Source organism: Amblyraja radiata, chromosome 1 (assembly GCF_010909765.2).
Source record: "Amblyraja radiata isolate CabotCenter1 chromosome 1, sAmbRad1.1.pri, whole genome shotgun sequence".
Lineage (NCBI taxonomy): Eukaryota > Metazoa > Chordata > Chondrichthyes > Rajiformes > Rajidae > Amblyraja > Amblyraja radiata.
In genome coordinates this window covers 55,228,304-55,246,074 of record NC_045956.1, presented here as the reverse complement: position 1 = coordinate 55,246,074, position 17,771 = coordinate 55,228,304, and the positions used below count along the sequence as shown (strand labels likewise).

The 17,771-nt window shown below is 41.7% G+C and overlaps 1 protein-coding gene across 1 annotated transcript in view; it reads right to left on the bottom strand.

Annotated features, from left to right (window-relative positions):
- tbck (TBC1 domain containing kinase) overlaps positions 1–17,771 on the bottom strand; it is a 264,109-nt gene that overhangs the window by 157,233 nt on the left and 89,105 nt on the right. Inside the window, exons 12-14 of the mRNA XM_033022118.1 lie at positions 11,679–11,778; positions 8,724–8,773; positions 458–587 (exon numbers count right to left, since the gene is read on the bottom strand). Coding sequence (XP_032878009.1) covers positions 458–587; positions 8,724–8,773; positions 11,679–11,778 — 280 coding nt within the window. The remainder of the gene's footprint in view (positions 1–457; positions 588–8,723; positions 8,774–11,678; positions 11,779–17,771) is intronic.

Here is a 17,771-nt window from a genome sequence, read left to right as displayed (position 1 = left end):
TCTCTCTTTCTGATCTAAACCCGCAAGCTTACATTTCTGTAGAAATGTTTCCATTCCTGCTGATTGTTCTGCCATTTTAGATGAATACAATTTTTGATAGTATTGTAAAAATCTATCATTAATATCTTTAGGCAGTGTTAATGTTTCTCCCTTGTCTGTTCTAATTTTGTAAACTGTTTTTTCCCCGTCCAGTTTACGAAGTTGTCGCGCTAATAGTTTTTGTGGTTTATCACCCAATTCAAAATTTAATTGTTTTGTATGTTGATAAAGTTTTATATATTCTTCATTATATTCAACCAAAATGATCACATCTTCCTCGTTAACATTAAGGTAAAAAATGGCATTCTTTTCGCAAAGAAACTGCCAGACCAGCAGTGAAAGACTTCTCTCCCTTTCCACTTCAGTTAACATGAGAAAGTGAATACATCGGATTTAATGTACGGCGTTTGAGTCGCACCTTTAGCAGCCTGTCAAAGAGTATGATTCGGTGTAGCTGGTACTCCGTATCTTTCTCGCGTATAATGAGAGGCAGTGAGGCTGCAGCAGAAAGTTCTTGGTTGCTGTTGGAAGGTGATATAGTCGACTGCCTTCAAAATTAATGAGAAAACAGGATGTTACATTGTGGAATATTATTGCATTAGAACATTCAACAGTACTGTACAGTAATGAGTCCCCTGGCCGACAATGTCTGTGCCAAACAAGAAGGGTCTCAACCCGAAACGTCACCCATTCCTTCTATCCAGAGAGTTACTCCAGCATTTTGTGTCTATCTATGATATCAAGCCCAAGTCTTATCTGCCTGCACATAATCCTATCGGTCCATTCAATGCATATGCCAATCCAAGACTCTCTTAAATGCCATTATCATATTTACCTCCAACACCATCTCCTGACAGAGCGCTCCAGGCACTCACCGTACCTTGTGTAAAAAAAATTGCCACACACACCTCCTTTAAACTTTGCCTCTCTTATCTTAAAGTTATGTCCTCTAGCATTTGATATTTCCATTCTGGGAATAGGGTTCTGACTGTCTACCCTATCTATGCCTTTCATAATTTTATCTGCTTCTGTCAGGTCTCCCCACAACCTCCAGTGTTGCAGAGAAAACAATCCAACTATGTCCAATCTCTCCCTGCAGCAAATATTACTTAATAGTTCAGGCATCATTATGGTAAACCTCCTCTGCACCCTTTCCAAATCCTCCATATCTTTCCTGTAATGAGGCGATCAGAAATGCGCACAATATTCTAAATGCGACCTAACCAAAGCTGTATCATGACCTCCTAACTTGTATACTCAATGTCCTGACCAATGAAAGCAAGCATACCGTGTGCCTTATTTACACTTGTGTACTTGTGTGACCACTTTCCAGGAATTATGGACTTGAATCCTAAGATTCCTCTGCAGATCAATGGTGTTAACGATCTGGCATTAATCGTTTATCTACCCCTTGCATTTATCCTCCCATGTTTCAACACTGGCTCGGATTAATCTCCATCTGCATTTCTCCGCCCATTTCTGCAGCTGATCTATATCCTGCTGTATACTTTGACAGCCTTCCTCACAGTCCGTGACCCCAGCGATCTTGATGTCATCTGCAAACTTACTAACCAATCCATCTATGTTTACATTTTTATTTATTTATTTTTATTTATTTATTTATTTATTCCGAACAAGTAAAGACATTAACGACATTAATATTAACAAAATCGAAATTATCAAACAATTGGACATTACAATCAATATTTACAAACCAATGAGAAGAACAAAATCAAAGTTCCAATGTCCAACTCTGTGTCTGTACAAGCTCGAAAAGGAGTGAGAAGAAGAATAACTTATTAAATCTCACCCCTTTTCCCCAACACTTCTACCATATTTAAAAATCAATTCATTACTAATAATAATACTACCCTAGGCAATTTCCCATAATACCTACAGACATATATATACATACAACTATTATGTACATACAAACCTCATAACTGAAGTACCCAAACATAAGTAAACAATAGTAAAGCAATAGATAAACACTAACCCCCACTTGTCAACCATCCCCTCCATCCCTGTACCCCTTGAGAATTATTTTTTTATATATCATTTTAAAATGATTCATGTTTGTGCATTGCTTCAATTCCCCGTTCAATTTATTCCACACTCCTACTCCACAAACCGAAATACAAAAGGTTTTTCTAGTCGTACGGACTTTTTGTTTCTTAAAGTTAAATATTCCTCTTAAATTGTAACCCCCCACACGCTCGTTAAATAATTTTTGAATGTTTCCAGGTAAATTTTTATTTTTGGCCCTAAACATTATCTGAGCTGTTTTGAATGTAACCAAATCTTCTAATTTTAATAATTTTGACTCTAAAAATAATGGATTCGTATGACCCAGATACTTAGCATTATGGATAATACGAATTGCTCTTTTTTGCATCATGGTTAATGAGTGTATCGAATTTTTATAGTTATTACCCCAGACTTCTGCACAATAATTTAAGTAGGGTAAAATCAATGAACAATAAAGAATACGGAGTGATTTGTAATCCAGAGCTTGCTTGGCTTTGTATAATACAGAGATACTTTTTGACAATTTTAATTTTACATGTTTAATATGTGATTTCCAGCTTATTTTATCGTCAATTATAACCCCAAGAAATTTATTTTCATGCACTCTTTCAACTTCCACCCCATTTATCTTTATACTTACTAGTGTATTTATTCTACAATTACCAAATAACATTATTTTAGTTTTACTCAGATTTAATGAAATTTTATTCCTATCAAACCATATTTTCAATTTACCCATTTCTTTTATTATTTTATCCAATAGCTGTTTTAAATTTTCCCCAGAACAAAAAATATTTGTATCATCTGCAAACAAAACCAGCCTCAAGACATTGGACACATTACAAATATCATTTATGTACATGATAAATAATTTTGGGCCCAGCACTGACCCCTGTGGTACACCACACACAATGTCCAAGCATGTAGAATTATGACTACCCAGATTTACAAACTGTTGCCTGTTACTTAAGTAGCTTTTAATCCAGTCCAGTACTATTCCTCTAATTCCATACCTCTCCAATTTTTTTAATAAAATATCATGATTAATTGTATCAAATGCTTTTTTTATGTCAATAAATATCCCAGCTGCATATAATTTCTTATCAATGACATCCAAATTCATAGGGATAAAAGACCAGCAGGATGCATAATTGAGTAGACTTGAACAACCCATAGCTTCAATGTAGTCCCACACTTAATTAATATAACTAAAACTAAAATCAACGTCAATGAAAATGGTTTCAGCTTTGGATTTATTGAGAACAAAGTGAATTTAAATTGTATCCAGTGAGCGAGCTGTGGCGTTCTGGGAAATAGGCCCATGAATTCCACGCAACTGCTTGCACGATGTTTTTGTTTTTTTCCTTTTGAATTCTGTTACCCAGGAGGTTTACACTGGCTGCCCTCGCCACGGATGTCTCACTGGTGAAAAAAATCCCAAATTGGAACGTCACGATCTATTAATGTTAGCAGACCGAGTTATGAGCAAATTAAAGGGTACATTTCAGCTTTAATTGCTTTGGCCAGTAGCCATCCATGCTGTGCTCCCACACAGTCAATTAGGATGGAAAATTTGAATGATATTAGTTTAGAGATTCCTGCTGATAAACAAGTCACAAAGTCATACAGCATGGAAACAGGTCCTTCAGCCCAACTTGCCCATGACGTCCAAGATACCCCTTCAACACTGATCCTTTCTGCCCGCGTTTAGCCCAGATCCCTCCAAACCGTTCCTATCCATGTACCTGTCCAAAGGTCTTTTAAATGTTGTTATATGACCTGCCTCAATTACCTCCTCTGGCAGCTTATACCATATACCCACTAACCTCTGTGAGAAAAAGTTGCCACTCAGGTTCCTATTAAATCTTACCCCTCTCACCTTAAACCTATGGTTCTTGATTCCCCTACTCTGGGGAAAAGACTGTACGTTCAGTATTCGGTTGTCTCATATTTCTCATTCATGGTCATTGCCTAACAAAAACAACACTCTACAACTTTATCACACTATTGGCAAATTAATTTATGTCTGTTTATCTTTCTCAAAAGCAGTTGCACATCATCCAACTAAACAAGTCTGAAGAAGGGTCTCGACCCGAAACATCATCCATTCCTTCCCTCCAGAGATGCTGCCTGCCCCGCTGAGTTACTCCAGCTTTTTGTGTCTATCTTCGGTTTAAACCAGCATCTGCAGTTCCTTCCTACACAAGTGTATATAGTAACTGGACATAGTATTAAGGGTGGTGAGGACTTCGATAAGATTAGCTTGTGATTTTTCAGTGTTTGCTGGAATTATAATTGATAGTAGCAATAATATGCCATGTACAAATTACTCTCATTGTTACTACTTCTGCAGGTTACTACCAAAATAACTAAATGATGCCCACAGTTTTGTCATGAAACTTCCTTTTTTCAAGTAAATTATCATATTAAACCTTCATCAGATCACAGATATTTAACAGAACTCTTTGTGTGTTAGTCACAGAAGTGGATTTGCAACCATGTATTACAATTGCTCCACACTTTTAAATCTCTACTCCAACAGCAGTGTTTGCACTGCAGATGGCTCAATTGTAATCATGTCTTGTCTTTCTGCGGACTGGTCAGCACACGACAAAAGATTTTCACTGTACCTCTGTACACGTGACAATAAACTAAACTAAACTAAACCAAAAAAACTAAAGAAAAGGCCATTGTACCCATTTTCACATTTTAAAATGGAAGGCATCTTCCACACGTTAGTATAAGGCCATGAAATATCCACAGGGAGAGGAACATGGTCACCCCTTTGATTGGAGGTTATCACATGCTTTATTAGATCGTCCAACACTCCGTTCCCCCACCCCTGACGTTTAAACGAAATGGGAGACACTAATACGAACTTTGCCAAAACATAACTGTGTTCAAAACTCATTAAAAGAATTTTGATTGCATAGAGTATCATGATATGATCAAACTCTCAGTGTTTATTAATTTTCATTTGCACATTAAGACTCATATTGTAGATTATTAAACATTTTTCTCTCTTCATAAAATGTACAATTTTCTTATCCTCACATTCCTTAATAATTAAGGAAATCCAAGCATTAGGTATTGTGTGTGACGATGAAAAGCAACTTTTTAGGGAGTAGCTTTTAAAAGTGTTGCCATCAGTGTCTACATGGACAGCAAATGTGACTTCCAATGCGTAGAAATGAGACCAGCATGGCACAGAACATATTAGAGGGAAAGACTGCTGAACCTAGATAGGAGTCCTGATTGGTTTGGTGACTTGAACATAGGAGAGTGCAGCACGGGAACTGGCCCTTCAGCCCATAATGTCTGTGCCAAACGTGATACTAACTTAAACCAATCTCATCTGCCTGCACTTGATCCATATCCCTCCATTCTCCGCATAGCCACATGCCTATCCAAAGGTCTCTTAAACACCACCACCCCTGGCAACTCGTTCCAGGCACCCACTACTCCCTGTGTAAAAAAACTTGCCCCGCAAATCTCCTTTCAACTTTCACCACTCTAGTTATGTTGCTACTTTCAGGAAGCTTTGGACTTGGACCCCAAGATCTCCCTGTACACCAATGTTGTTAAGGTCTTGTCATTAACTATATACAAACTCCCAAAGTACAACACCTCACACTTGAAGCTTGTGCCATGCGTTATGGCTGTTTCTGATGGGTAAGAAGCAAATGAATGGCAAGACAAACATTTCAAATCCATCAGAATGGATGTATCTCTATTACACCAAAACCACTTGAATAGTTGCTGACCCCAGCCAATATTAGGCAATCAGTTCCGCTCAAAGAGCAATAAGTATGTACTAAAGAGAGGCGATTATGTTCTTTTGTCATTTCTTTATTGAGCATTTGCCGAAAGATAATATCACTGCATTATCAAATAGATGCACAATAGATTTTACCAGATGCCATCACAGGCAAGACCAGATGTTGAAACTCAGTAAAAATTACTTGTACCAATTTTGGAAATGGATGCTTGTTAACCAGTGTACTGTAAATAGCCTGATCACAGCTGTGTGCAATTTTTATTTAAATTAAAGTGCATTTTAGCCACTGGATCTCCATTGAAAACTAACTTATCTCTGCAAACGATTATTCCTAATGCAGACGGCCAAGTCATCAATCACATCACACTTCATACATGTACCAACATATTATAAACATCTCATTATCCAAATTGTGTGGAGCACCAATTATTAGAACACAACTATCAAAGGTCCTGTACATTAAAAATGGATCCATTCCCATTTTAATTTAGTCTTTGTCTGCCCCCTATGTCCTGTTGACATTTGAAATCAAAACAATTCAATGTACAGAACATAACATTTGCAATGTAAAATTACATTTAAACACGTGTTTTTTTAACATTTCGTTTTTATAGTTTTGAAACATCTTTCTATAAAGTTCTTAATAAAAATAAACTATCTGGACCCTAGTTGGAAAGCAAGCAATAATGTGCCAGGAAAACAAAAACATCACAGAAGTTTCCCTGAGATCAGATTTTTACATCCAAATCAGCTTTTGATATTTTCCTGTCACTTTTGGAATTATTGTCAGGGTTTAAGCCCAGAGGAATGTTAATTCCCTTGGACTAGCCATGTATCCAAGAAATGTAGGGAAATGTTGGAAGCAGATATGGACATAAAGTTGACCAGAAGGGGGGAGGTGAAGAGAACTGAGGACTGCTCTAGTTTGGGGTAGAAACCAACGTTGTAATTTCTCTGAAACCAAGGAAGAGATCACTTTTATCCAACAAAAAAAAACAATCTGCTTGTTTGTCGACAAAAATCGATGGAAATTCTCAGCAGGTAAGGCAGACAGAAACAAAATTGATGTTTCAGGTTAATGACCCTTGATCGCAAATGAGAAAATGTAAGTTGAAGTTTGGGGTCACCCCTGCAGACTGAATGGAGGCGTTCTGCTACTTAAAACAAACTTGTTTTCTCACTTATCCAGTTCTGGTGAAAAGTCAATGACCTAAAAGATTCATTCGGTTTGTCTCTCCATAGATGCTGTCCTACTGTCTGTTCTCTGACCTACTGTCGATTCCTAGCATTGTCTATTTCTGTTCCACATTTTCAGTATCTGCAGTTTTTGCTTCAATGCCTGTTCGCCCACCCTACTTGAAATGGCGAATGTTTCCAGCTTTTTCTGTTTTACTCCAGATTTCAAAATCGAAGGTAGACAAAAATGCTGGAGAAACTCAGCGGGTGAGGCAGCATCTATGGAGCAAAGGAAATAGGGAACGTTTCGGGTCGAGAGACCTCTCTAATTTCAGGTAGTCCCTGCTTTCTCCTCCCCTTCTCAGATCTCCCACTGTCTCCGCCTCTTTCTTTCTTCTTCCCGCCCCCCACCCCACCCTCACATCAGTCTGAAGAAGGGTCTTGACCCGAAACGTTGCCTATTTCCTTCGCTCCATAGATGCTGCCTCACCCGCTGAGTTTCTCCAGCATTTTTGTCTACCAGCATAATAGATTTAGTAGCTAACAGCAGAATGGCATTGTAAGTGGTTTGGGACAATTACATATTTCTTTCAGGGAATGAATACTTAGCGTAATGCAATCTCAGAAATGAGGTTGAATAACACAGAATCATCAACCGTCTCAACTTGTTGGGGTTGCTGCTGAGTGAGCGGAGGGAGGGCTGTTCGTTTAAAGGGGGGAAGGTTAGAGTAGGTAAGGGAGATGAAAGGTTGAGACGGTTGATGTCAGGTAGTTGGAAGTGTAAAGGTCTAAAGAGGGTAAAAGGTCGCCCGGGGGATTCCAAGAAGAGTGGGATAGGTGGAGACAGGAGAAGGGATCATCCCAGGGTCATCATAAAATAAGGTATGGAGTCGGCGGTGACAGAAGACAAGCTCCACGTCGTGGTGGAGTCGGACCTTGTAGAGGTGGGGGTAGAGGGGAACGAAGGTCAGTGGAGGTTAGGTCACTCTACACCTCCATCCCCCACCAGGAAGGCTCCCTATTTCCCCAGACGCACCAGGGACAGAATCCCCCTAGTTCTCAGCCCATCAGCTGTCGCATACAGCACATAATCCTCCGATATTTTTGCCACCTGTAATGGGATCTCACCACTAGCCTCATCTTCCCATCCCCACCCCTTTCTGCTTTCCCAAAACAGCACCTATTTTTTTTCTCCAGAGATGCCGCCTGACCCACTGAATCACTCCAGCTTTTTGCGTCTTTCTTCTGTTTAAACCATTATCTGCAGTTCAATTCAGTTTAGTTTATTGTCATGTGTCCCGAGGTACAGTGAAAAGCTTTTTGTTGCATGCTAACCGGTCAGCAGAAAGACAATACATGATTACAATCAATCCATTTACAGTGTATAGATACAGATAAGGGAATAACACAAGGTAAAGCCAGCAAAGTCTGGTCAGGGATAGTTTGAGGGACATGAAAGAGGTAGACAGTTACTCCCTACACAAGTGAGAACTTCATTGTTCCATTGTTGGCAACATGTGATGATTAAACACTCGTGACTTGACCCTTAATAAAAGTTAGGTTGACCCTTCATCTTCCCATTGTGGCAGAGACTTACACATTCAACCAGTGACTAAGGTTAAGTCCTGTGCTCTCGATATCACTAGAAATCCCTGACTAAATTACAACTCACGCCAGGATTCAGTTAATCGGCAACACTCACTCATCTTCCAGCAAAGGGTAAAATGCTTCGCCAGCAACATCTTTCAATCTCTAGAGAAAATAAATGAAAATACAGTTTTAATATACAAAACTGTCTGAAATGCAAACAAATGAAGGGTAAGTCAGGAAGGTTTACACACAGGTTTTCACCATGAATCTGAGAGATTACACCCGTAGGTTTTCACCATGAATCGGAAAGCAGTGACGGGATCGGTGAAAGTCAGCATGGATTTATGAAGGGGAAGTCATGCTTGACTAATCTTTTGGAATTTTTTGACGATGTGACAAGTAGAATGGCTAAGGGAGAGTCAGTAGATGTGGGGTATCAGGACTTTCAAAAAGCCTTTGACAAGGTCCCACACAAGAGAGTAGTGTGCAAAATTAGGGCACATGGTGTTGGGGGTAGGGTATTGACATACATAGAGAACTGGTTTGCGGATGATACAAAGCTGGGTGGCAGTGTGAGCTGCGAGGAGGATGATATGAGGCTGCAAGGTGACTTAGATAGGATGGGTGAGTGGGCAGAAGCATGGCAGATGCAGTATAATGTTGATAAATGTGAGGTTATCCACTTTGGCGGCAAGAACAGGAAGGCAGATCATTATCTGAATGGTGTCAGGTTAGGAGAAGGGGAGGTGCAACGAGACACGGATGTGCTTGTATATCAGACACTGAAAGTAAGCATGCAGGTACAACAGGCAGTGAAGAAAGTTAATGGCATGTAGACACAAAATGCTGGAGTAACTCAGTGGGACAGAAGGAATGGGTGACGTTTCAGGTTGAGACCCTTCTTCAGACATGTTTGCCTTCATTGCGAGAGGATTTGAGTTTAGGAACAAGGAGATCCTACTGCAGTTGTAAAGGGCCCTGGTGAGATCACATCTGGAGTATTGTGTGCAATTTTGGTCTCAGAATTTGAAGAAGGACATTGTTGCTATTGAGGGAGTGCACCAGGTTAATTCCTGGGATGGTGGTACTGACGTATAATGAAAGAATGGATCGACTGGGCTTGTATTTGCTGGAATCTAGAAGGATGAGAGGATATCTTATAGAAACATATAAAACTCTTAGAGGACTTTATTTATCTATTTATTTATTTATTTATTTATTTATAATTTTAGGTGCATGAGTAAGCCATTCGGCCCTTCGAGCCAGCACCGCCATTCAATGTGACCATGGCTGATCATCCCTAATCAGTACCCCGTTCCTTCCTTCTCCCCATTTCCCCTGACCGCTATCTTTAGGAGCCCTCTCTTGAAAGCTCTCTCTTGAAAGTTTCCAGAGAACCGGCCTCTGAGGCAGAGAATTCCACAGACTCTGGATTGTACAGTCCAGATGCAGGAAAAATATTCCCCATGGAGGGGGAGTCCAGAACCAGGGGTCACAGTTTAAGAATAAGAGGTAGGCCACTTAGGACTGAGATGAGGAAAAACGTTTTCACCCAGAGAATTGTGAATCTGTCGAAATTCTCTGCCACAGAAGGCAGTGGAGGCCAATTCACTGGATGATTTTCAAGAGAGAGTTGGATTTAGCTCTTAGGGCTGCTGGAATCAAGGGATATGAAGAAAAAGCCGGAACGGGGTACTGATTTTGGATGATCAGCCATGACCATATTGAATGGCTCCAAGCTGGCTCCAAGCTGGCTCCAAGGGCCGATTGGCCTATTCCTGCCTATTGGCCATTGGCCTATTCCTGCACCTATTTTCTATGTTTCTATCGTTAGCCAAAGATAGATACAAAATGCTGGAGTAACTCTGCGGGTCAGGCAGCACCTCTAGAGAAAAAGGATTGGTGAAGTTTCAGTTCGGGACCTTTCTGCAGACTGAAAATGACCCATAGCCAAGACTAAGTGAATAATCTGAAAGTGAACTGGATTGGGGATGGGAAGCACACTAATTCTCAACTTAATCTTACTTTGCTACAAGGTGGTGCAAAAATACAACACAGAAAATCAATTGGACTATAACTATTTAATTTCATAATTTTATAAGAAGAATGCTCCAATCACTAGGTCTCCCATTGTTATAGTGTCCCTATTTCTCCCCTCCCCCACCCACCTACAGTAGCTTCACAATTTGTAACTCTTTTATCCTTTTGTCTCACACCGTCTGTCTTTTCATCGCTGGCTTTTGCCAACCATCTGCTTATCAACCATCTGCCTATCAACCCCCCCCCCCCCCCCACCCATGTACACCTATTACTTGGCAGGCTTTCTCCTACCCCTCCTCTCGTTCAGCTTTCTTCCCCCCCCCCCCACTACAGTGTCTGAAGACGAGTTGCTACCCGAAACGCCGCCTATTCTTGTTCGCCAGAGATGCTTCCTGGCCCGCCGAGTTATTCCTCTTTTTGTAATCTGGCATCTGCAGTTCCTGATTTCCAAAATGAAAGCATAGTAGCATGGTTGGTAGGCAAGGAGAGAGAGAGAGCACAGCAATAGAGATGGTGGACTGAGATTTCTAAGATAGAAGAAATAAAGTTATGATATGAAAATTAAAATTACCATAAAGTTAACTTAGAGGATAGACACCAAACACTGGAGTAACTAAGCGGGGTTGGCAGCATCTCTGAAGAAAAGGAACAGGTGACATTTCGGGTGGAGACACGTCTTCAAAAAATTCATAAAATTTCATAAAATGAACTTGATAGACAGACTGGGACATTTAGTACGAGGGATTGTGTATTGTAGTACTAAGATTGCATTCTTTGCTCTGGGTAAATTAGCTTCAGGCAATGCCCTGTTTACTGTGGTAACAGACCAACATTTCTGTCCACTGAATATTTCTACAAAATTTAGAAGATCAGCAGTAAACAAGAGTTTTACCTATTAAAATGCCATTAATTTAAGTGTAGTTTGAGGCATTCAGTTACGATAGATGATTAGGATTTACTGTAATACAATATTTTAATATCTATTATTGACAAACAGACATAACGAGTGATTAATTTTATCACTTACATTCTTGAGTTGGCATAATGACAGCGTCAATGTTGTGTCATCCAGCAGGAAGCTTCTATCTCTTACTTGTCCAAAACTTTCTCCATCTTCTAAGATAAAACTTGGAACATAAGGAGAATTTGATTTGTTATTTATTAGTGCATAAGCAAAATGGCTCTAAACAAATGTGTTGCAGAAAAATCTACTGGCAATCTGGCAGATACAGGTTCACATACCTTGTTAGACTGTAGTCACTTCTAACATAGAAACATAGAAAATAGGTATAGGAGTAGGCCATTTGGCCCTTCGAGCCTACACCGCCATTCAATATGATCATGGCTGATCATCCAACTCAATATCCTGTACCTGCCTTCTCTCCATACCCCCTGATCCCTTTAGCCCCAAGGGCCACATCTAACTCCCTCTTAAATATAGCCAATGAACTGGCCTCAACTACCTTCTGTGGCAGAGAATTCCACAGATTCACCACTCTCTGTGTGAAAAATGTTTTTCTCATCTCTGTCTACACCCCTCTGTCTCTCTGCTCATGCTCCCATCCCCCTGCCACATTAGTTTAAATCCTCCCCGACAGCACTAGCAAACACTCCCCCAAGGACATTGGTTCCATTCCAGCCCAGGTGCAGACCGTCCTGTTTGTACTGGTCCCACCTCCCCCAGAACTGGGTCCAATGCCCTAGAAATTTGAATTCCTCCCCCTTGCACCATTTTTCAAGCCACGTATTTCTACTCTGACTAGCACGTGGCACTGGTAGTAATCCAGAGCATGATAGTGCAACACCTACAGTATAAAGCAAAGGTGTCTGAGGGTGGTTTGTTTGTTATTTAACAAATGGCTTATGCTACATAATGGGTGGCATAGTGTTAAGTTTAATATTGACTTTGGGCGATCTCTTTGTAGTATTTATGTGTGATGGCCAGGGTTTCCTCCAGATTCTCCAATTTTCTTCGACATCTTCGAGGCGTGCTGCAAATTGCCTTGTAAGAGGTGGAATAGGCAAAAGAAACAAACGTTTTAGGTTTTAGATTTACGTTTATTATTGTTATGTGTACTGAGGTACAGTGAAAAGTTTTGTTTTGCATGCTATCCAAACAGTTCGGATATATTATGTCAAACTCAAGTGCAATAGAACAAAGGGGAAGATACAGAGTGCAGAATATAGTTCTCAGCATTGTAGTGCATCAGTTCCATAGACAAGTCCAATGGGGTAGAGGGGAATCATACAGTACCCTAGCTTATGAAAAGACCATTCAGACGACCGATAATAGAGGGGAAGAAGTTGTTCCTGAGTCTGGCGCCATGCGCTTTCAAGTTTTGGTATCTTCGGTATCGAACGAGATTAGTGTGAAGATAGAATAACTGGAGTGGGACAAGTCTTTGATTATAATTCTGAGGCAGCATAACGTGTAGATGGAGTCAATGGTGGAGTGAACACTACTGGGGAATGGGATTGATTTACTGGTACACTCTCAATAGGGCTATAATAATAAGTACATTGCACATTACAAGATGGGTTTGTTCTCCGAGATCAGGTTAGTACAATATGCTCCCAATAGTTATTATAATTTCAAAAGCATGGCATAGCACATACTACTATTATTCAACATATCTACTGCATGAAACTGACAACAGTTTCATGATTTCCACGCATATGTGTTCCAAACGTTACATCACAAGGTTGCCATCAACAATATAATATATCTTACAAAATGTGCACCCATGTTGAACTTATCAGGAATTCAAGAAAGGTACAGAAACTTACACTCGTTGCCCATAGTCTAGAGAGGGAACTTGGCAAATTATTTTGCATCTGGTCTGAATGTGTGTAAATGGAGTTGAGTTGCACAGGTAACACCGTGTTAAATATGAAAAGTAAAACTTTAAAAAACGCCTTCAAAATATTTTTAAGACCTTTGTTTAAAAAAAATTCTATATTTTGATCATTTGGATAATTTGCCGTGTTGAGGTATCCAAACGTTTCCTGCAGGATTTTATAAGGTATCAAATATCTAAGAAAATGTTCAGAATATAGTTGAAAAGATTAATGGCTGAGTAGTCTCAGCCAAATCTAGGGGTGTGAATTTGCTGAGAACCATACCTATTGTTTGCACTTTGAGTCAGGGCTAATTTTAATTGTTCCACGTGAAGCCACGTTTACTTCCTCAGGAGAGAATGCAAGTGCACACAGAGGAATAATCTCCAAACGTTTAGACTGAATTCAAATTAGCTCATTGTAAATGTACAGTTTTGCAAGAGAGAACAGCAACACGCTTTATAGTCAACAATATGCAAGCCAGTATTTGCAATCGTTTCTTTCTCAGTAAAATAATTTAGTTATATAGTTTCATCTGAGGAGCGTGGCTGAACTACTGAAGCAGATTCCCTTGACCTTCAGCATGCAGAATGAAAGAGTGGGCCAGGAAATCCTGCCCCCGATTAGGTGAAATGGAACCTGCTACCTGGAATACCCATTGTCCTGTATAGGCCAAAAAAGTCCATCAAAATCAGATCAAGAAACTATGTCAGGAAAAGTCTAGCATATGAAACTTTGGAGCAAGGTTTTGACAAACAGCAAAGTCACTACCCTTTGCTTATCTATCTGTGGAAGTTACTAAGTTAACAGAGCCTTCTTAAACATAGAGCAGTACAGCACATGAACATGCACCAGTCTACCATGTTTTTCACCGACCATGATGCCAACCTAACTAATCCCATCAGCCTGCATGTAGTCTATATCCCACTTTTCCTGCCTGTTCATGGGTCTGTCTAAATGCCTGTTACATGTTGCCCCTGCATCTGCTTCCATCTATCCCCCCCCCCCCCCCCCCCCCCCCCCCGGCAACGTACTGCAGGAACCTGCCACTCTCAGAAAAGATTCCCATGAACATCTCATTTAAACTTTCCCTTTTCACCTCAAACCTCTAGAATTTATTGTCCTATTGTCCAACCTCTCCTTTAGCTGATACACTGAAACATCCTTGGTGAAGCTCGTCTGTAACATCCTGGTGAAGCTCTTCTGCACTCTCTCCAGAGCTCCACATGATATGCTGACCAGAAGTGCACACAAACTTCAAATGTGGCCTCACCTAAGTTTTATACAGCTGCAATACGATTTACCTTTATTGAAGATAGACATTAAGTAAGTACTAGAGCAACTCAGCTGCTCAGGCAGCATCTCTGGAGAAAAAGGATGGGTGACGTTTTGGATTGGGACCCTTCTTCAGCCTTCAGTCAAGACACTGACTGATAAGGGTAAGAATGCTATACACCTTCTTCACCATCCTATCCACTTGCGTTTCCACTTTTTAAAGCTATGAACATGTATTCCAAGATCTCTCTACACACCAATGTTCCTTAGAGTCCTGCCATTTACTGTGTACTTTCCTTTTACATTTGTAAAAGTAAAGTAAGTAAAGTAAAGTATCCTTTATTGTCATTCAGACCTTCCGGTCTGAACGAAATTTCGTGCCTTGCAGTCATACATATAATAAAATAACACAAACACACAATAAACACAAATTTAACATCCACCACAGTGAGTTCACCGGGCACTTTAGGAGGGCACATCATCCGAGGACGTACACACCATTGAGGATAAATGGGGATACTGTGGATAGGGTGAGCTGTTTCAAATACCTGGGAGTCCACATCTCTGAGGATATGACATGGACATTGCACACCGCAGCACTCGTGAGTATGGCAAGGCAGCGCCTTTACCACCTCAGGCAATTGAGGAAATTCAGAGTGTCTCCGAGGATCCACCAGTGCTTCTACTCAGCGGCTGTGGAAAGCATCTTGTCCGGAAATATTACAATCTGGTTTGGGAATTGCTCTGCCCAGGACAAGAAGGCTCTGCAGAGAGTAGTGCGTTCGGCCGAACGCACTATGGGAACTTCACTCGCCCCTCTACAGGAACTATACATCAGGAGGTGCAACTCCAGAGCCAATAAGATCATGGGAGACCCCTTCCCCCCTGCAACGGACTGTTCCAGCTGCTACGTTCAGGCAAACGCCTCCGTTGCCATGCTGTGAGAACGGAGAGGTTGAGAAGGAGTTTCTTCCCAGAGGCCATTAGGACTGTAAACTCCTATCTCACCAGGGACTAACTTTGCTGGACCACTCTACTGCTTTTTTAAAAATTGCTGTTTTTTTCCATTCTGTTTGTAGTTTGTTTGGTTGTTTGTTTGTTTGTCTTTTTGCACAAAGTCCGCAAGCATTGCCACTTTTTATTTCACTGCACATCTTGTATGTGTATGTGACGAATAAACTTGACTTGACAACCTCCTCACTGTGATGGAAGGCAAAAGTCTTAAAGTCTTTGTCTCTTCCCTCCTTGTTCTCCCTCTGCGCTGAGGCGATCCAGGCTTCCGATGTTGTGACCCCGCGGGGTGATGGTAAGTAAGTCAGTTCCGCGGCTGAATCCGAGTTCCGCGAACGGACCGGTTCAAACTCCGCGGCCCGGGGTGGTCGAAGCTGCCGAAGCTGCCGCCCTCCAGTCTAGCGGACAAAGCTGTTGTTGCGGGAGCTCCGGAAAAACAGGTCACCAACCTGTGACCTGCGAGCTCCCGACAATGTCGTCCACTGGCCTGCGACAACGCCGCCACAACCCCGATGTTGGGCCGCCGGCGTGAATGTCGCCCCAGCCCCGAATGCAACACTCCCTGAATGCAACACCTCACATTTGTCCAAATTAAATACTATCTGCCCAAATTTCCTACATAGTGGTGTTCTTTGACAAGCTTCCTCACTATCCACAACTCTCCGAATATTGTGTTGTCTGCAAACTTACTAATCGGAGCACATACAAGTCTATCCAAATCATTTACACATATTATAAACAATGAGGTCCCAGCACTGATTCTCGCAGAACATCCCAGATCACAGATCTCAAGTCAGAAAAACCCTCATCACCTCTGAAAATCTATTAAAATTAATTAAAATCTAAATTATGGAGACAGCTATAAAGCTTAGACACTTATAGAATAGAAATAATTTTATTGCCACACAACCAAGGTCGGTGGTATTTGGGTTGCCAGCAGCGGTACAATAATAAAGAACACAACCGCATTAAAATTTTACACAAACATCCACCACAGCATTCATCACTGTGGTGGAAGGCACAGAGCTTGGCCAGTCCTCCTCCATTTTCCCCCGTGGTCGGTACCTCCACCCTCCACAGCCGTTGCTGCGGGCGTCCAGATGGTAAGGGACAAAGTCAAAGTCAAGGTGAGTCCAGGATCGGCTCTTCCCAACCAGAGACCGCGGCTTCAGGCTGGTGTAGGCCGCAGGCCGGCGGTCAAAGTTTTAAAGTACCTGCCGTGCCGCAGCCGGAAGCACCGCAGTCTGCAGGGCCGGCGGTCGAAGCTCCCCTCCTGGGGTGATGTTAAGTCCATACCACGCCCGCGGTAGAAGACAGCCGCGGTCCGGCGGTGGAAGCTTCTTCCACCCGGGTCCCCAACGTGAGATCCCGGGCTGTAGACGCCGCACCAGCTGGAGTTCTGCAGACCGCGCGCGGCTTCAGGCTGCCGGCTGCCGCGGGCCAGCGTAACGGAGTGCTCCCCTCCAGCGAGGTCTCACCCGCTCCGCGCCGAAAGTCCACGCTGTGCCCGCCGCTGAAGCTCCGGGAAAGTCGGCGCCGATCAATGCTGTTAGGCCACGGGGGAGGCGGCCTGAAAAAGTCGCCTCTCCATGGAAGAGGCGGCCGAAACGGTTTCCCCCTTACCCCCCCCACACCACCCCCACACATAACACACAAAGAAACATTAAAAACACACTTTTAAACATACTAAAATAATTTTAAAAAAGTTGAAAAAAGACGGACACGCTGCCGACAGGCGCTGCCAGTGCAGCACCCCCACTTCCAAAGGCATTTAAATAATTGAAAACTTCAAACACAAATAAATTAAACAAAGGTGACCTATGCCTTGGTAGCTAACAACCCAAAGGTATGAACAATGAATTATCCTATTTTAAGTAACTACAAACCCTCCCTCTCTCCCTTCTTCTCCCACAGCCACCCCCCCCCCCTCCCACCCCTTCACTGTGCCCCACCTGGACTCGCATCCATTTCTGCCCTCCCCCTCAAATTCCACCTA